The sequence below is a fragment of the Dermacentor silvarum genome, chromosome 6 (genome assembly GCF_013339745.2).
Source record: "Dermacentor silvarum isolate Dsil-2018 chromosome 6, BIME_Dsil_1.4, whole genome shotgun sequence".
NCBI lineage: Eukaryota > Metazoa > Arthropoda > Arachnida > Ixodida > Ixodidae > Dermacentor > Dermacentor silvarum.
Window position 1 is genome coordinate 77123298 of NC_051159.1, and position 21419 is coordinate 77144716.

The 21419-nt window shown below is 42.3% G+C and overlaps 1 protein-coding gene across 4 annotated transcripts in view; it reads right to left on the reverse strand.

Moving 5' to 3' along the window:
• LOC119455617 (glycerol kinase-like) overlaps positions 1–15490 on the reverse strand; it is a 62656-nt gene extending 47166 nt beyond the window's left edge. For 3 of the 4 annotated variants that reach the window (XM_037717033.2, XM_037717035.2, XM_037717036.2), the window contains exons 1-9: positions 15157–15490; positions 14603–14676; positions 14405–14511; positions 10052–10129; positions 9117–9196; positions 7428–7565; positions 5991–6100; positions 4824–4926; positions 4564–4631 (exon numbers count right to left, since the gene is read on the reverse strand). In XM_037717033.2, coding sequence (XP_037572961.1) covers positions 4564–4631; positions 4824–4926; positions 5991–6100; positions 7428–7565; positions 9117–9196; positions 10052–10129; positions 14405–14511; positions 14603–14676; positions 15157–15243 — 845 coding nt within the window. In that variant the 5' untranslated portion in view covers positions 15244–15490. The remainder of the gene's footprint in view (positions 1–4563; positions 4632–4823; positions 4927–5990; positions 6101–7427; positions 7566–9116; positions 9197–10051; positions 10130–14404; positions 14512–14602; positions 14677–15156) is intronic. The other variant, XM_037717034.2, reaches the window with a different exon arrangement.
• Positions 15491–21419: the final 5929 nt, after the last annotated feature.

Genomic DNA, 21419 nt, shown 5'->3' on the forward strand with positions numbered 1-21419 from the left:
ATACGGGAAAGCTATGTATGACACCAAGCGAGGACAAACAAGGCGAGCAGTTATTGCTTGCGAGCAGTTTTACTTCGCGTTTTCTTGCTTGTGTCACTGTGTTAATGCCTTGGTGTGGATTTCCATAACGTTCATACTCCGCAAAAATGTTTACGTTTGTATCGGCAAAGTAGAAGCCAGACACCAGTTTCAATGACATGTAGTTTTTTGAAAAACAAGGTTGAATAAGATTCCTTTTATGATGCACAGTGTCTGTGTGTAGTGCAATGCTCGGCATGTAATAAAATACCGGCCATTGGAAGAAATTGTTCCCATTTTGTGCAACCTGACACCGCTATGTCGCATGCTACGCTCCATTGCTCCAAGCATGTCATTATACCATATTGTGCTACTGCTGACTGAATTTTCCCAAATCCAAGCGCGTCATTATACCATATTGTGCTACTTACTGCCTACTGAATTTTCCCAAATTAGCTACGTTAACGCTGACATTTTGCAAAAGTTGTTGGGGCATGTACTGGGCAGCTGCTGAAAAAATCACTGCATTATTGGTCATTGTTGAAATAAATGAAACGCCTCTGAAGTGCTTGTCAACTGACATTTCAATGAGGTGGGTGCATTGAGGGTATTGCTTTTTCCAGTAGACCTGAGTTTTAAAAACAAACCAGATTTAAAATTGCTGTTGCTTTGAGTTGCGAGCTCTTCTAAGATGTAAGAGGCACTTTCTCATGAAATGCACGCTTCATAAATGCGCTGTGCAATGGGAAAATAAACTGGAAACTTCTTAGTCCCATGTATCCTCCTATATAGACCAAGAAAAAGCCAGTAAGCCATTGCTACTGACAACAGCGCCACTGCATACTGCCTATGTCAGCAACTGTAGTGGGTGTGTATACAGTCGAGCAGCTTTATAACAAACTAACAAACAAGAATATAATGAATTATTGGATACAAAGAGGTAAGTATGGAATTTCGTTGGTCATGTTTTAATTCAATGGAGTACTCTCCTGCTATAAAGAAATCGAAAATGCATGACCCGACACAGTATTGGTTATAGCAAAGCAAATACTTTTTTGCACATGCCTCAAAATATATACAGTAGACTTCTGTTAATTTGACTCCAGCTAATTAAATTTCTGATTAATTTGACCCTGACCAAAGGATGCCCATGCTTTTCTATAGGCCCAAACATTCATTATTTCAATCATCAAATTGGCCTTGGCCAGATAATTCAAACTTGGCCAGTCAGCACACACGTCTGACCCTATGGTGATCCCAATAACGTCCTCTTCAGTGGCAGAGTCGGTATCAGCAGAGCTTCGGGGACAATGAATGCAATGAACACACATCACCTCTCACTGAAAACGCTTATTTTTGGCTTGCCCTAGGACGATGGGAAGCAATGATTGTAGTTCACAATGTCTGATTACAGTATTTACCCGATTCTAACACGCACCATTGTTGTTGTTTTTTTCTGAAAAATTTTGCCAGAAATTGCCTGCGCGGTGCAACCGGATACAAAACCAAAACTGCCTTCGCAGCATTCGTATGCTTTACAGCATAGTACCAATGTACTGCGGCGTAGCTGACTTTTTTTAAAACCGTGTGGCAGAGCTGACTTTAGAAAACCGGCCGCCATTGTGCAACACATATTAGACCCTTGCCCATTTTCTAGCTAAAAAATTGTGTGCACATTACATTATTACTTTGTTCAAGGGCTTTATTGTCATTTCTATGTTAGTTTTCTGCTTTGGACACATATAAAGTGGGCGTGCACTTGATTTGGGGGTGTGTTAAAATCAAGCAATTACTGCCAAATGAATAAACTGGTGTTTTGGCTTTTTTTTTTTTTCATCTCGACCTGCCAGATAATTCGATTAATTTTGACGGTCCCATCAGGGTCGAATTAACAACAGTCGACTGTATTCTGGTAGCAAAAATGTCAAATCCACTCGCCGATCGATTTTTGGGAACCGATTTTTCGAACCTGCGCGATTATGCGGACTTCTGTGCAGCAACGCCACCTACCCCTAGCACTAGAATGGCAATAACTGAAATTTAGGCTGCCACACGATGTTTCAGGCATAAACCACTAGTGCACAATGCCGTAAACATGGCAGATAAGAACAGAGTTGCTGACTGGCACGATACCGGAATTTCGGTTGCCGACTCCCGGTGAAGCAGCATTAATTAGGCTTGCCAGCTTCAGCAGTGCAGCTGGCGGAGTGGCTGGTGATAAGCCATCGCGGGAAGCCGTAAGTGAATTTATTCGCACTTGTAGACCTAATCAGCGACCGAGGGCAAGATGAGACGTGTAATCTATACTGACCACCGTAGTAGCGGAGTACGAATCCACGTGAGGTCTCGATCATTATCATTGATCAGAGTTGATCTAAATTTTTTAACCAATATCAGCATGTAAGCATATAACGAATATTGGATATAGCAAACATGTTTTTGTGGGCAATGCAACTTCTTTATAACAAGGTTCAGGTGTAGTTGGATGTGCAGCCACCATCGCACCTGATGGTGCGACTGGCCAAGCGAAATCAAAGCTGCACCCCACTGTGGTGTCTGCTTTTAACATGCTAATTACATTTATACTTTGGCATCTGCTCAATTATGTATACCCCAGAGTTCTAAATGATCACACTGTCGCATTAACTCTGTCATGTGCATGCAGTACTACTGGGATGTCTGGGATGTAAGTGGATCAAAGGCATTACGCCTGTTAATCCCTGCTGAAATGTGCGGCTACTGGGCAATGTGCATATGTGAAAGTCTTGCCTTTTCACCATGATAAAAGTGCAGTGAGCATGAAGACTGAAATACTTACAGACACATTCTAAGTGGTTGACACTTCAATAAACAAGGTTATGCTATTTTTCATTAGGTGGTTACTCAAACCCTGTGCTTTAAGTTCACATATTATGCAATGGCACAGCCACGTAACAATACAAACTCACGCCCCTTTCAATGCATACAGCAAGTTGCATCACGTAACTTTTTATCAAGAAGCTATGCTTCCATCTCTATACAATGCAGTCCGGCAATGCCAATGACAGTCACTTATCTTGCTGCCTACAAATTGCTTCAGACAGCTTATCTGCTTATCATAAGTACTACATCCGTGTCCAACGAGTGTGTCACAGAAGTCAGAAAATTAATGTTCCATTCTTTCACCTAAGCGCTTTGGCGACCTATAAGATGGCATCCATGCAGTGCTGCTATGCTGCGAGAGAGTATTAAAATTGTTTAGCAGAAACAGACCCCTGCAAAAGCTGTCAGACACACAGGGGTGTTGCACACCGCAAAGAACTGAATGGCACGCTGCATGTATCACTTTATTAGAAGTGAAAATATGCAGCCGCACCAAGCTTGACACTTAAGAACGTGCCTACATTGCCAACACTGCTTGTAGGGTTGGTTTGAAATCAGTAAAATGGTGCTGCAAGCATGCTTAGCATTGAACAAGTCAACTAACTGTAAAACGAGCATTTATAATAACAGCCCAGCATTGAAGATGCTCCGATACAATACAAGCAAAAAAAAAACAAAGTAACAGACACGATTGCAGCACTCACTGTTAGCATCACACAAAGCATTGGTGGTGGTTTTGACGTACATAGTATAACAGAAACCTCTCTTTTAGCTAATTTCCATATAACCAGCATGAACAATCCCAGTATGCTTAGCAGCATATATAAATTTTTTAATTGTAGACTATACGGCAGCAGTTCCCAAGTCTGAGGAGTTGGTGATCTGATGACAGCAATGCATGCATGCAGTTCTTACTACACCAGTTAGATTTGTCTTACATCATATGTATTTAAATTCTGGTAGCACACAGACAACATACTACAAAAAAAAGTTGCACATGTTTTATTACAGTAAAGCTGTTAAGGAGAGCTTTGCGACAGCCAACGTCAAAAAAATCTGGCCTGTGACGGCATGGTTGGTATCAAATGTCAAGCAAAGAACAGCCAGCAATGCAGCCTGTGTCAGAGCCCCGAATTTGCTTTGAAAGTTAACTATCAATAGTTATAAAATAAAGTTACCTTGCATATACTTCACTCGAATACACATAGTCTTTGTACGGTTTATTTTAGCCAATAATCCGTAATTTTTGTTTCCCATGTTGCATTTCACCAGCTCCACTTTGGAGGTCAGCAAGGAGGTGCCCAAATCAACAGACATTTTGCAGGTATCACATCATAGCCTTTTGGCTAAAAACAATTTCGGTATCTGTTCTTACAAGTATGTACGTGGCGTGGCGTACCGTTTAAAAAATAAAAGAACAATTCTAAGGAATATTACAAGTCTCCGTATATATCTGGGATATAGTAAAGCGTTTGCAAAGTTTTGGGTAGATTTTGGGCAGTGGAAAAAAGAAACCACTAGAACTTCCAAAGGATGTGAGAACTTCCTTATAGAGCTTCGCTGTCTTTGATGTATGAGTTGCTCAGACTGCATACACCTGCAAAGGTTTATTTAAGTGCTGGTAACACACAGAAAACACAGCACAGCAGAAGTCGCACATATTTAAATGAGATCACCACTTACGTGCATTTTGCTTCACCGATGTCGAAACACAGCTGACCCACAAGTGCTGCACTTTGGTCTCCGAGACACTAAAAGAAATGATAAAGCACATATATCTTTTTTAACTATTAGGAGAGTGTAAGCAATGCCTCTAATGTGCACTAGAAGGAGCACAGCAAATGTGCATCTTGAACAGCCACTGTGTTTTCTACCACACACACGTACACACGTAAGTATATCTAATGCTCAACAAGAACTGCATGTGACATAATCTTGCTTACCCCCGAAATAGGAACGCCAAGAAGTGGACCTTCACACATTTTCCCGTAGATTTCCGAAGAGCTGTGAATCTTAGGAAGTATCGACATTGGTACCCCAAAAAACCTGAAAGCAGAAGTGCATGTAAGCCAAATAAATTTGCGACTGGAAGCCATGTGCAAAGTGTTTTCCCAGACACAATCTACCTCTTTGAACACGGTTTCAGCTGACGTCTCAAATACGGTGTTTTTTTATTTAACATTAGCAGATTTATTGATGATCAAGATGCACTGCACACAGTGACAATTTTGAAAGGCACTGAACAAAGAGAGACACTTGGATAAAAAGAGTACCACATTAAAGTACACCCTCTAAGCAATATGGTCACTATTTATGGCAAGAAATTTATTCAAAAATTAACCGGTTGCCTCTTCCCACTAATGGACAGTGCTGGCACTGTATTCTTGATTGGGAAGCTCACTGCGTCCTTCACTCGAAAATGCATGATCCACAGGCACTTCACTGGTTCTGTAGTAGCAGCCCATTATGGAATACTTTGCAATGTTGGTTAAGCACACCTTACTGCACACACTTCTACAACATAGTAATTAATAGTCCAATTACTCTTGCAAAAACTAGATGTACCTGAATGTTTTAAATGTCACATTTACACATGAAGTGCATAGTCTAACAAAAAAGCAATTGCACTGACAGATGCTTGGATGGTGGTACTACATGCTAAGGCCAGTTGCAGCGTGCCTTCAGAAGAATGACTGTGTTACATGCATTTTCTCAGTTGAGGCTGTCTTGTTTGAAGAGTCACTATTTCTTCACTGCAATTGAGTAATAATTCTGCAATTGCAAACTTTTGCTGCCCGCTTGAAGGCGCTACAGCAGGCGAATATTTTTTGATCAACTCATTTCAGGAATTATTGAGAAATGGCCGTGAATGAAGTGTTTCCTACATTGGTCAAGTGGCACCACTTTCAGTGTAAGTGCTTGTTCGAGCCTGGACTTGTTTACAAATACATGTGAATATGCGAGCAAGTGTAGAAGCATTTTCAAGTAAGCTTCTCAAGTGCAGATGATGCCACTGTTTATATATGCAGTGGCCAGGAGTGCTACATTGGCACACCTATGAGAGATAAAAAAGAAAAAAAAAACACACACACACTTCATCATGCACTCACTTGCAGAGAAAGTTATCCCACTGGAGTGTTTCAATATCCATGAGCATTGTTCGACTAGCATTTGTCACGTCAGTGATGTGAACACCACCATTGGTCCCTCCTGTGAAGTTCTGACAAGAAAGGAGAAATAAGGTGCAAATCAAGAGAAAGTGCTTCCAAAACACCCAAACATCTTTCTTGCCATGCTATTTTACCACAACATTCCACCACTGCTAGCAAATTACAATGATTAATTTACTCCTTGTACCTTTACATTAGGTTGCAGCACACACACCCACACCCACACATGCACCAGTACGTCACTAAACCCACGAGCTTTAAGAAGAAGTACCGGACAATGCCAAATTAATTTTTTCATATTCAAATTTATATTTACTGCTTTACCAAAAAAGACTGACACATGTTGGCTATGTGTAAAATGAATGTCTTGCCACTGCTACCCTCCCCCCGGAGCCTTGCCCGCGACGGAAGAAGGTGCACTTCCTTCCCGCTTTCCTCCCTTGCGTGCGCAAGATTGAGCCACGATCACCGGCTCACCCTCTCATGCTTTCACTCACACACACAGCCTACGGTGCACAGTGAAAACTTTATTGCCCTTGAACTTTATAGGGAACCTCACGGCAATGGCAGAAATGCGCCAGGAGTGACCATGTAATTGCTATCGCAATAAAACATACCAACTGGGAAAACGTACGCTCTGAAGTCAATCAAAATTTGGCAAACTCATCTGTAGTTGACATCTACGTAATGCAAAGAGTTGTGCAAATCGTTGCAGCACGAGACTCCGCCATGCGCCAAGCTGGTGGGGAGACGCACATTGTCATTCTTACAGCTTCAGCAAGCTTGCGTTTGTGCTCCTTGAATTCAGCCTGGGTCACCAGCTTCTATGAGTGAAGCATTTTGAGGGCAAATTTTCACGTGCCCACTCGCGCATTGCTGTGAATGCGGCGTGCGACGACCCGGAAGGAGATTTGCTGGGACTGGAATAGGAAACCAAGTGCGCACAGGCGCTCACGTGAGACGGGCGGGCCAGTATTGTGGGGAAGCTGCTGCAGCGGGCGGCTACCGATTTCGATCGCGCATGCCTCGCACCTCTTATTTTTACATGGGATCTAGCAGCCGGCAAACGTATCACATGATCGCAGTTTGGCGATGTATTGAACGTTAGTGCTGAGAGATTGTGTTTTCTGGTAACGTATGAATCAGTAAAAAAGAAGTGTAACTGTATTGGGTAATTTTTTGCGTTTTCGATCATAACGTTGGCACCGGAAAATCATACACAATGGGATCGTATCAACGAGGTTCTACTGTACATGCCTTAAATTTCATGTGACACTACTACTCATTACACCTAGCAGATCTAAAGCCCACATCTAAGACCAATAAAAATATTTACCTTTCCATACAACGGGAAAAGAGTTTCAAGAAAACACTTACATATATAAGCCAAGAGTCTACTGTGCCAAACATGCAGCGCCCTTGTTCCATTGCAGCTTTTACGTCAGGAACATTGTCCATGAGCCACTTTAGCTTAACTGCACTGAAGTATGTGCTCAAAGGTAGCCCACATTTTTTCTAAAGAAGAAGAAAAATAAAGCAGATTTCACAAGTACATCCACATAAATGATACCATGAATTCCAATGTAAAAAAAAAATTGCGAGTAGTTTCAATTACTCTGCATGCAGTCAAAGAACTTTTTAAGCTGACCCAAACCTTAGGGTGCCAACAACCTCTATACAGGGTGTTTCAGCGAGCACTTTCAAAATTTATTTAAGGTTGCCAGTGGCAGATAGCCAAAATTCTAGTTAATGAACTGGTCTACTCGAAGAGGCAGACATTATTTGCACAAAGAATTAAAATGCATAATCGACTAATTAAAAAAAATCACTAATTAAGTTTTTAACTAATTACCTGATGACCCATATGGCAATTTACAAATTGTAGCCGTGGAGTTCGCAAGGCGGATCCACTTGGAATTAATTCTCAGGATGACACCAGTTTCGAGGTATTAATTCCCAAACTTTGCAGAGAAATGCATTTTGTTAATTATTCGATTATGCATTTCAATTTCTTGTGCAAGTAATGTCCGCCTCTTCGAGTAGACCAGCTCATGAACTAGAATTGTGCTGTCTGCCACAGGCAACCTTTAAGAATTTTTGAAAGTGTTCGCTGAAACACCCTGAATATCAAGAGGCTTGTGGACAAAGACCAATTGTGAAGAATTAAAGCTTCAAGCAACACGGTACAAAGGAATTTCGTTAAATTAGTGGTCAATGACACCGCTTGTTGAAAGTGTTTCCAGTTTACGAATTATACAGCTAGATCCGACATACAAGACAGTGCAACAGACCACTTTGTTCCCTCACAATTGTTGCTGCCCTTGATAAAGAAATGATTTAGGTCTTACAAAAGCTTTGTCAGCAATTTTTCTGTTTGAGCTCTGTGCTGTGCTTTCTCGCATTTAGTACTGACCAAGAAGGCCAATGCTATCCAAAAACTAACATAGTATGTTTGCAGCACCACACACCATTCCTCACTAAACCACAACAAAACAATACTACTTGGCTCAATGTCATAAGCCCTAAGAGAAGTTCGGAACACCATTGCGCGCTCTGCTTGCATCATCACCATGATATTGCAAGTGAAGAACATTGAAGTTCAGGCCCAAGAACTCATGCACAAAAGGCCGTTGGGAGTACAATGCAGAAGGATAGGTTTCTTGTAAGGCAAGCAAGTGGTAGAGGCAACGAGAAGTTGTATATCAAGAGCTGTTGTGAAAAGCTTGTATATCTTGGCAGTCTACGGTTCTTAAGATCAACACGAGCTCTCATTCTCAACTTTTGCTGTGTAAAAGTTCAAGAAGTACCAGAGGGGAGCCCGCACATAGACCACTATATAGTAGCATTGGTCCCATGCACCGCTCTCCAAGAACTTTGGAAAAGAATGTTACATGACATATAATAATTACATACTAGCACCTGATGGAAGTCTGCAAGAAACTGTGACAACGCACACTGAAAGCAGTGCATAAAACAATGTGATTTTTTAAATTTATTTTTTCTGAAAGAACAAGGCAGCTCTATTTGCTGTCAAATCAAAAATAAGTGATTGACCACATCACTTACCTTGAGATAGTTCTTATCATGGCCTGGGATTTTCGACAACAAGCTTTCAACAGTTCCCATCGTCCTGTTATCCAACCATACTGTACAGTCAGCAGAAAGAAAGGAAAGGTCAAGATAAGTCAAGCACTAATCCGACAGACAGTCCCAACATGATAAATATTCTGAAACTTCAAGAGCCAGGACCAATGATGAGACTACTCCGATTTTCCCAAAATATACCTGCACCAGCTACACCATTACTGCTCATATTTCAGCGTGTAATAAAGAAAAAAAAGTAAATCCACTCCACATAAAAAAAACTGACTCGCCATCCTGGCCCTGTGAAAGTGGATGTCCAGCTGAAAGTGGATGTCCAACTACCACTACAAATGCTGAGGGGGTATGCAATGCTTTATTGCTTTAGAGTAATGGTAGTAATGGTCATTCTGACAGCACGCCGCTGCCCATAGCGGTGCTGCAACAACATTGAAATTAGTTGCTAGGCTGGTTCTTTTATATACGAAAGGCTAGGGATGTCAGTCCCCCCCGTCGCAAGCTGCCGTCGGCGCGACAGCTTGCGCAACAGTAATCTTTACCAGAAAACATATGTGGGGAGCGCTACGTGCTTCGAATTATCAGGAGTACCTTATCAATATCATGGTTTGGATGATTGTTTTGTGCTTGTTCTTTATTGAAACGTATGCTGTTCTGCATGTTGTATGCGTGATTCCAAAGAATGTATCCACTGTTCGCTTCACTTTGCTGACTGCTTGAAGCCTTTGCCTTACAGGGGGTACGAGCCACTGCTCCTGGACCTGCACTGCCTGCCGGGATCGACCCACACTTTTGCTGACGAACTGCTGCCATAGTAAAACAGCCTATGAAGCTGCAGTTAAGGAGTGCTAAATTTTGACTGCACAAGGTGACCAGCTCAATAGTGACCCATCTGTGCTTACCAATAGCATTGTAGAGAGGCTTCCCAGTTCTTTTGTCCCAAACAATTGTTGTCTCCCTTTGGTTGGCAACTCCAAGTGCTAAAAAACAAATAAAAATGACACATACACAACCACAAATTTAACGCTGTCAATGTTGTAAGTTGCACAAGAGGTTCTATTATTAAAGCTTGTGACAACCCTTCACAGCAATATCAAAGCACTTCAAAGAGGCGGCATTCTAAGCTTTGTAGGAAGCATTACCTTAACATAATCTATGACTTCCTCTCAAATTAGAGAAGTGGTCAGAGTGCTGTAACAAAAATGCTGATACTACCCAAGCAGATGTGTACAAGCTCTGCAAGCACTGTATGTAAATCTGCATACATATGATGATGCCTCAAAATCAGAAATACTAATGATCACTGAAACATGTCTCACAGATCATAAAGCATATCTGATTAAACCTGTGTATAAGATTGATTAATATTTGCAAATTGTGTTAGAAAAGAGGTAGTTTGGATACAGACACCTCAGTGCTTGATGTCAGCCCTAGTACCTTGTCGTGCAGCAGCTGTGTTTGTCCTGGTGTTTTTTACCCTAATGATTACTAAAATTTATGACACAGTTTAGTGGTTTAGAAGTACAATGAAATAGTATATTTTGTTCTCACACCTCAAGTACTTTTGAGTTCAATCATGGAGTCTACATTTGCGAACAAAACAAGACTTACTTTTCAGTAATGCACTCTCCATGGTGTATGTTTTAAATTATGCTCAAGATGCAATAACTTTGCTAAAACTAAATTTGCAACTTAGATAATTAAATTGTGTCTGAATATGTCAAAGAAAAAAATTCGAGGGGCACTTAGTTATCCCTAAGTGGAAGAATGTGAAAGCATTGCGGCCACGTCAGCAGAAGCGCCGCGAGGTGACTAACGGTGTTCGTCACAAGGTACGCATAACTCAAGGTCGTGGGTTCGACTCCTACCAAAGGCCAAGAGTTCAACTCCCACCAAAGGTCGTGGGTTTGAGTGCCTTGATTAACTCTACCTTAATTAACTTTGCCTTAATTATCACCAAAGGTCATGGGTTCGACTCCCACTAAAGGTTGAGGGTTCAAGTGCCTAAATTACCTGTACCTTAATTTCGGCTTAATTAACACCAATGGTCATGGCTTTGAGTGCCTTAATTAACTCTATCTCAATTAACTGTGCCTTAGTTAATACCAAAGGTCGTGCGTTCAACTCCCACCAATGGTCGTGCGTTCGGAGCCGTTTCGGATCATGGCGCGGTCATGCCAATGCCGGATTTTCCGCTTCATGAGCCACAGAATGCTTCGGCATTAATATGTTTTTTAGAGAGCACGTGCAATAAGTTTTAGCACAACCAAAGTTCGTAGTGTGTTTTACCAATGCCTTAATAAAAGATCTAGATAAATTAATGCATTCAAATGAAGTTTTTCAAGTGAGAAATCGAAAATACACAGAAATGGGAAGCAAACTTGAATGCAAAATTTTATAACCTTTATTTTACTGCATTCTGTAAGAAAATGTAGCTGCATGCTGCTAATCACTAGATTACTGAAGTAATGCAAGGAAAGTGGCATGCCATGCTGGCCAAGCTGGTGGCCATGGCTGATGAATAATTAGAACTCATAGCGCGATTCTAAAACATTAGAGGTGTTTGAACAGTGAAACTTCCAAAATGAATATTAGTATTAGAGAAAAATGACCACGAAGTATTTTATCGGGTATATTATTTTTATACAAAGCGAAACAAAGTTTACATGGAGTCCATCTGGTAAACTACAGAGGCCCAGTTGCATTATTTGATGCATGTAATGCCATTCGCAACTGAACATCTGGTCGATTGAGGAGGTTGTGAATGAGAAACAGCAACTTTCTTTTTATCTGGTGCACCATGACAACGACAGTAATGAAACAAGGAAAAGCACACCTTCAGATGCACATACAGTGTCGTGTTCATTGAGAGAAGTGCAATACTGCAGCACCGCACATTTTTTTAAAGGGATGCAAACATGATGAGAATGGCCAAATAATAAATTGGTTTGCCTAATTCACGGCAGCAAACTTGTATTCGGCTGACTTATTGTAGAAGGCATTCTTATTGAATGATTGGAAATTATTGAGCAGAAGTTATCTACCCGTGCATTCACTCAAGTGGTGCATCTGCACAATGACCATAGCTCTCCTGCAGCAAAATCATTCGGAACAGTTTTCACTCGCACCAGTCTCCTCCCCTTAATATTGCAGCAATTTTGGTTAGCTCTTATAGTGTTTGTACCAGAAACGAATATTCAACAATTTCGAATAGTGAACTCTCAAATTGAATATGAATCAAATAGCAAAAACTAATAAACTTGTATTCGAATATTCACACACCCCTTATAACAAAGTAATACTACAATCCTGCTTTTTTTTTTCTTGGCACACATCCTAACCAACCAAGTTTCAAAACACGTGTAACTTTTGTACAGTGCTGAAACAGCATGCAAACATAAACCATGTGTCATAATCTAAACCAATAACTGATAGGTACTCAATTATTTCCTGAAAAATATACCGAGTGCACAAAGTTACATCTCTAGGATGCTGCTATCCATGCCACATTATAAAGATTTCGCAAGCAGGCAAATTTTAATGTTCAGAGTTCAATGCTAGCGTGACAAGCAAATTATCACCATGTTTTACATGACCCCACGTACACCATGTTAGCATTTCAGGTGAAAGAAACGAAAACTGATAAAGTTTGTATCTGTGCTGTTTTTGTAGGTGCACGCGGCCCCAATGTAAAAAGAAACAATTTGTGTTCAATATAAAGACTCCAATATAACTTTCTTTCTTTCAGTGCAGGACCAAGAAAAATATTCTGCTTCAGGCAAAAGGTGCAGTGCTCGTTCTCATATTAGCGCATAAAGGACAACGTATGACTGTTCTTGCACTCCTTCCCCCACCCACCCCCCCCTGCTTCATTAAATTTAACTGACCTAATCGGGAAGTAAAATGGTGCTCATGAGTTAAACAAAAATTAATACAAAGCACTGTCCCAATGGAACCGGCAGACTATATCTTTCAACTACTGAATATATCCTCCTGAGACCCGAACACAACTATGTGATTTAATCGCTCTTCAAGGTGGTTTTTATTGTCTACTGTTATGTTGCGAAGTTAAAAAAAAAATTTTTTTAATTTAAATACTCCGGTTAGATGCCAAAAACTGCGTCTCCATGTACATAAACATCTCATCTCCTCATGTTTGCTACGGTAAAAACTTCATTTCATTGCTTAAACGCAGAGATGAAAATGGAACTACGTGTAGTAGATTGCACCTGCTGCTGGCGCATCCGGTATTTTCACACAATCTCAGTGATTTCGAAACACACCTCAGGTTAGCTTTTGGCCGTCTCGGACGACACAGAAATCTAGATCAATTGATGGTCAAATTCCTCGAAAGGGGATGACAAGAATACGAGTAAACCACTTTTTCACAGTTACACACATGCACCATACTTTATACCCAGAATAAATATTTTGCATAATCACTTGCGAGTGAATTAATAGAAAATGTAGAAGGCAATGCACAATGTATTGTACAAGGGGTCTACATGCTATGGCATGACACATATTTCACCCCACAGCCTGCAGCCGGAGCTTGCATTATGCATATCTCTCAGCGCATGCCACTTTTGGCTGAGCTGCGCAGCTGAACCGTACAACTGCGACCTCAAGTGTTTCCTGCACTATGATCCTCTCCTGAAATTGGCAATCTACCAGCCCTTATCACTACGAAGGTTGCACCAAGTTTGTGCAAGAAGGAAGCAGGTGCCTATCTACGGTTTATTTTATATTTAGCAGCAAATATCCTGGAACTCGGAGAAGTGTGATGCATTCGTACATCAGTGAGTTACACACACACATACAAAATAATAAAAGAGTTGCCGACATTAAAGAGCACATAAATGTCCAACTAACAGGTTTTGCAGAAAGTCAACAATGACATACAGCAAAAATGAAAAAGAAGAATTACAGCTAATCATTTTTCTGTCTTTCTAGCTGCGATATTCTCGATAGACTATAAAAATGCTGTTGAATTGCTTGGATGTCAGATGAAATAACAGTACACAAATGCCAACATAGACGTTGACACATGTACGAAATGAACAAGAAATTTTCAACATGAATTGAATTATAGCCGAGCTACTTATACCACATTTGAATTTATTTACTTTTACGTGGTAACACGTTGCGATATCTAATTATCAAGACACTTAGGTAAAATGTGCTCATCAAGAACTCATTTAGCAAGATTTAAAGAAAAAGAAAGAGCCATTAGCAAAGTGTGAATAACTGCTTACCTATTATATCACGATGGTCAATCTCGAGGGCCTTCAGTTTATCAACAGTTTTTTCTATACATTCATGGACAGACTTGACGATTTCATATGGGTCCTCTTCCACCCATCTAAATGATCAAAGTGAATTGAAGAAGTTGGAGGAACGGATAACCGCACGTTCATGTGAAAAAGGCGAACGCAAGGGGAAATTCAACACACCCATCATTTGGAAGAACGTGCTGTATTTCTGTTTGATGGTAGGCAATGAGTTCAGATGTCTTGCTTGCGAAAACCTAAAGTAGAGAAACACGAATGTAGAGACGGCTGCTTGAACATATGAGCTCAGCGAATACATATCTGCTTAATCAAACGCTCAGGGCTTCATTTCGCTCACACACAAATAAGGACGATTGGCAACCCAAAAAATAAAAAAAATTCTGCCTCAAAACGCTCATGTTTGCGCAAGATTTTGCCAGGCGATACGAGGAAAACGGCGCCGTGTTTTTCTCCGTATTTTTCCTCATAACATGCGAGTGAACACACGCAAGTTTAATGGACGCAACTACCCTGAACGCAAACTTGCGCATCACAAGAGCGACAGCTACGGATGAAAACAATGAGTAAATGAATGGGCGAAGCGAGAACAGCTGCGCGGGGGATCTCTACGAGTTGTTTCGGGTACACATACGCACGTGAAGGACAAGCACCTGCAATCGTGAATTCGTCCGCAGATTTCTGCAGTTGAGAACTTACAAAGCAAGAACAAAACTCACCAGAAATCTAGTGCTGCTTGTTCCTTGATCAATGGCACCAACAAGCGGGCCATGCTTGCCGCGCACAATGTTTGGTTTCGATGCCATCGGAAGCACGCCAAATCGACCTTTAAGTATGGCGGTGTGGTCCTCAATAGAAGTTACGTTCAAGTCCAAGAAGACAGTAGAGGCTGTACGGGGGGGCGCAGGGGCATTTCCAGTTGGAGCGATACACCTACAACGCAAGACACAGCTTACAGCATGCTTACACCTACAAATGCAACGGGTACGATCCGTTCACCGGCACCGAACGCACGCCGCAGGCTGCCCGCCGCATGGGTAGAGCAATATTATTATATAGTTACGAAACAGGGCGGAACGCCAACGTGGACCTGCCGCACTATCTCGCCGCTAGGGTAAATCTGAGTTGACTGAGTGCTATCGTGAGCGATGTTGCCACATCCAAGTTGGCGCGGCAAATGTAGCAGCGCGTTGTGCGTTTTTTCTCACCAGCTTGAACGCATCTAGACTGATTGCATAAACAATTTTGCGTCCATCACTGAAGAAATAAGCAGCTAAGTGGTTTGTTTTTGTTTTCTTACACGAGAGCAGTAGTGCAGACCAGATAGTTTCGATAACTTTACCCACTTCAGCTGGTTTCAACTCTCAACCACTGATGCATGAATTAGCAATATTTATCTACACTATAAGAAATGCCATCACAAATCGCTTAGGCCCTTCTTATCAAGTTTAAGTTTGTTTCACATTGCATTGCGCCAGTACGATATGAAGAAGCAACCAACAGCAGTAGCAACAAATCATCATTGTTACAATGGGTTATTTAAAATGAAAGCAATGCAAAATTGTCGAAGCTAAAAATCAAGAAAGGTAACAGGCTCTTTCGGCTCTAGTGCAGTCGACTGACGCGCTTCTACGCAAGCACGCACTGACGGCGGCCACATTCCTCACTGTTTCTCGTGGTACTAATGTATTCGATTCTAGTTTTGGTTTCGATAACGGACAAATAAACGAGAAATCGAAAATGGTAACAAAGGTGCGGTTCAGTTTGGTTTATATGTATTCCGCAGTAAGAAAAAAGCAATGATATGCAGTATGCATTTCCTCTCGCAACCAATGTCGTTCCATCTTTTATTAGGCCGACTTTGTTTCCCTGCGCATCAGTGCAGCTTCACCGTAGATATAAAAAGAAGAAAAAACCACAGACATTGAAAGAAAAGCTTGTAAGGCAACCTCTTCTTCTTTGTGGGCTTTTACGTGCGAAAACCAGTTCGGATTATGAGGTACGCCGTAGTGGAGGGGTCTGAACGATGTTTCTACAACGCCAGCTAGCACACAGGCGTTTTTCTTTTTTTCTTTTTTTCATTTCGGCTTCATCGAAATGCGGCCGCCGCGGCCGGGATTCGATCCCGCGACCTCGTGCTCAGCAGCGCAATCCGCCTTAGGTAACTGAGCCACCGCGGTGGCTTGTAATTAGGCAACATGCATCTGTGTATTTGATGCTGGTGAGCAGCTCTTGCAACGCGTGACCAGGGGCGGTATTCTGTAAGAGTCAACCTAGTGGACTGTCCATTTCGGCGAACGTTGATTCGCTGCTGCTTGACGTGCAGGAAGGTGCCAGCCAGTCTCCTTCCTGCACGTCAAGCAGCAGCGAATCAACGGTCACCGAAATGGACAGTCCACTAGGTAGACTCTTACAGAATATCGCCCCAGCTACTATTCCTAACACCAACTGATTAACATCGGTGACGACACGAATTTCGTCAGCAGTAAATATTAATACCCTAAAATTTAATTAAAACGTATATAAAATCTCGTGAAGAGAGTAATGATATTAGCTTTATCAGCTGTATAAACTTGGACATGCAGCAGCACCGGCAACACGCAGAACTGTTGTCGACGCCGTCGGCGTTTTGCCCGCGTTCGCTCAAAATGCGTGCGGCGTTGGTGACTGTTGCCGGAGCCTCTGATATAAATAGGCACTTGGTGCCGCAGCTAAACGTCGCCTCCCTTCCCTCCCCCCTCCCCAGGGCCTCTCGCGCGTCGGAAGAAGGCGCGTTTGCTCTACATATATGGTGATTGTAAAGGAGGAAAGAGACGCCTACTTCTGCGGCCCTTAAGCGAGTACGGCGCAGAACGCGCGTTTGTTCTCCGCCGTGCGTTCACTCCCCGTGAAAGCGCGCGCCCCTCGTGCCCTTTCACTCGCACATACAGCGTTCGGCGCGCGGGGACGATTTCATCTCCATTGACGTCATACGGAACCTCACGGCGACGGCGACGGCGACGCCGACGGCAGAAATCTGCTTTTGAGTGTCCATATAATTGCTATCGCAAAAAAAGCTACGTACTAACCAGTGCTGCGAGATGGCGCTGAGCAGTGCTCCCTCAAGGGCTGCAGAAGATAGCGCCAACCTTCCTTTCCCATAACGAATCACTTAGTAGTGTTATGATCGGCAAGGAATTCGGCAGGTCAATGGGGGAAACATCACCGCGCGCGTTCCCATGACGAGAGGCGGTTATCGTCATCCTGGAAACGCGGCTCCCACAAGTGTGGAAATCATGCCCGCGGGTTTTCCCGTGACGAGATAATCGCCTTCATCCCCGAGAAAGCGCCACCCCTTTTACGCTCTAAGCGGACGCAAGTGCGAGCACCCAAGGGAGAAGGCACGAAGGGGAAGAGGTCGTCGACTTGACAACCTGTCAAAGGCACTGATTCCACAAGTTCACGGCCACAAGGGGGACATCAGCTACTACAAGACCGCGAGTGGTTATTTAAGGCCGTCCTGGCCCCCATGTTAGACAGAACCGCTCGAGACTCGTATAGAGTCAAAACCATGTACCAATGAAGTGAATACAGTCTTTTCTATTTTTTTCATCATCACGATGCCCGCCTTCATCGTCGTCTCCTGAGTCTTGTGGTGACGACCCACCTCACCCGGTCGAGATTGTATCAGTAGTGCTGCGAGACAATGTAGTCATGTATTCCAAGCTGCAAAGCACTACAGGAAGTTTAAAGATTATTTCACGCCGAGATTATTTTTAATTTAATCCTATTGTTTGCCGCCTACGGTACGAGGCCTTGCAGACACTACTAGAACGCGGGAGATTTCTTTCTGTCTTTATGTGAATCTCTACTACACAACATAGGGCAATGTGATTCCGCCTATGAGAGAAAGTTGGGCAATAGCTAGCAGGAGTAGAAATTAAAAAAAAAAAAGTTCATTCTTGCCTTCAATCGTTAGACTGTTCATATATATATACATATGCATGTTCATGTTCTTTGTTATTATATATTTGCACTGATTTACGTGATGGGGTACGCACGACATAACGCACTATATCCAACGAAAGGTCAAGATCTGGGTCACAGTTATAGCCTCCTTTCTTTACAATGACAAAGTTTTTTTTTTTCTTTTTACGGATGTCAATTACCCTGCCAAGAGCAGGTTTTGCGTAAGTACGCTATTTCCCACTCACGGCCACCATTTGTACAACAGGGGTAAGTCCCTTAACTGGCCAAGTCATTGATTCGGGCTAATTGGTCTGTCATACTGGGAACCTCAATCGCGCTAGAGAGACAGGGGCAGACAGAAACGACAACACACTGAGCTAGTGTGCAGAGCCATGTACGTGTTTTTGTCCCCTTTCCTTTTAGTGAAGTTGTATTAATTGATTGGATGTAGTCGATCATAGTTAAAAAATACCCGATCCCGCAAAATTCCCTGCAGCCCACCCTAATGCTAGGTTGTGGATTTTATTTTATACCTTTATATATAAATATTTGTTTTCTTTTGCAAGAATAGGGAGATGTCCGTAGATTTCCTCAGAAGTATTGTGCTTGTGAAGATATTCAAGTGATCTTTATGTTCTTTCTGTATATATGTGGAGGACAATTACATCCTACCGTATAATCTGATTGATTTCAGACCAGGCTTGTCCACACAATATGCCATGTTGTTAATCAAACATAAATTGCTTTTAGCCAGTCCAAAGCACACTAGAGCTCTCTTGGGGTTGGATGTCGAAAAAGCTTTTGACAAAATTAAGCATAGAGCAATACTTGAGGTCATTTCTGAACTGGGATTGGGCAGAAAACTATATGAAGTGGTAAAAGCCTTTCTTGGCCATTGCTCAGCACACCTTATAGATTCGGGGACATTAAATCAAAGAAAATAGATCTCGGTGACAGAGGGACGCCACAAGGGTCGGTCTTGTCACCTATGCTTTTCAACCTGGAGATGTCAAACGTGGCAAATGGATTAAAAGGAATAGAGGGCATTAACTTTACCATTTATGCAGACGATGTGACAATATGGAACGCTGAAGGAAGTATGGGACAGGCGGAAAGCAGACTTCAGGAGAGCATTTATGTGGTGGAGTCCATTTTAGAAGACATGGGACTGAAATGCTCTGCTGAGAAGTCTGAACTCCTAGTACTCAGTAACAGGAAAAGGGGTAGAAAACCGAGGGGATATGTTCCCGAGGAAGAATCCAGGGAAGTACTAACCACGAAGGCAGGCTGAACTATTAAGCAAGTCGAATCCATTAGAGTCTTAGGGTTATTCCTGGAGGCAAACGGGGCAAACGGAAAAACAATACAACACATCACAAGCAAGACTGGGCAGGTAATAAGACTGCTAAGGAGAATCACTAACAGACACAGAGGGTTGGGAGAGGAGAGCGCCATGAGACTGGTCCATGCTTTCGCCTTGTGTCACTTCTCATATGTAGCAGGGATGCTTAGATGGACACAGACAGAGCTAAAGAAGTTAAACAGATTAATTAAAAGACTTGTCAAAACAACAGTGGGATTGCCGGTTAGCACACCGGATGATAAATAATGAAACTAGGGCTCAACAACACAATAGCCGAAATAATTGAAGCTCAGCAAATTGCCCACAGAGAGAGGGCAATTTTATAATTTAATTACAATTTTATAATGAATCATATCAGTGTGCATGTTGCACTGTCGGGATTGAATCAGGGCAGTGATGAAGTCATATCTATTTAGCGTTTGTTCCTAAACTAGCTCCAGCTTTCCGAAACAAGGTCAGGTAGAGCAATACTCGAAGAGGTAAGGTGGTACCCAAGCGAATCCAAAAATTCGAAAAACACAGTAGAACTAAAATATAGCATAAGAGAGATCATCAAGACGACTCATTTTCCCAGAAATATGCACCCGGTGCACAACCTGGAAAGAAGAAAGGCGAGGGCCAAAGATCTCCTGCAGGAGATAGAACAGGACAGAGAACATGCGGCTTTTGTAGATGCTGCATGAGTCATAGAAAAGAAAGCCTTTACGGCAGTAGTAGTAGATGCAGATGGACTCACTCGGGATGCTATTACAATCATGACTAAAGAAGCGACAGTGGCGGAACAAGTAGCGATAGCATTGGCTTTAAGGAATAATAAGTGGACGCGAATTTACAGTGACTCTAAGATGGCTATCAGACATTTTACCAAAGGCTTTGTAACCAAAAGGGCTTGATCGGTGAGATGGACAGCCAAGGGATCGAAATCCGCTGGTTTCCTGCACACATGGGGTCTGTCGATCCATCTCGGAGGAATTTGAACGAGATGGCTAACGCAGCTGCACGAGGACTTACTATCCGTGCACTACGCTACCAGGACCCCAATAATATGCTGGAGGAGAACAGGGACCAATTACTTACATATAATGAAGTAACGAAGCATTACTACATGAACAGAAGGGAATTCCCACTGCCACACGCTAAGCTCAATAGAGCTCAAGCGGTGACTCTGAGATTGTCACAGACAAGAACTTATCCTAGTCCAAACTTTATTAACAAGCTACATCCAGAAAGAGAGGTACCAATCAATTGCGAGAAGTGTAATGGCATCATTACTCTGGATCATATGATTTGGCAATGTCCTGTGGCTTTCACAGACTGCGACAAGGAAAGAGACTGGTGGCGGCGAGTGCTTCACAGTGAAGTGCTTTTAGGTCAAGTACAGGCCGTCCAGAAGGCCCACGACACAGCGGTAAGGTTAAACCTTACTGTCCCGACGTGGGAGCCGCCTGCGTCATCCTAAGGGTTGATCTTCAGGACCTGAATAAAGTTTATCATACCATATACCATATGTTCTTTCTTTGAGCACGTACTTCTGTACAGTTGTGTTAAGAAACTAGTTGTGCGAAAAAAAAAATGTCAGTTTTAAAATTTGCGTGGGTTAAGAAAATGGGGAGGAGAGGTGCTCCAAGATATTGTGACAGTAAATATTAGGATTTCATAAACTAACACGTT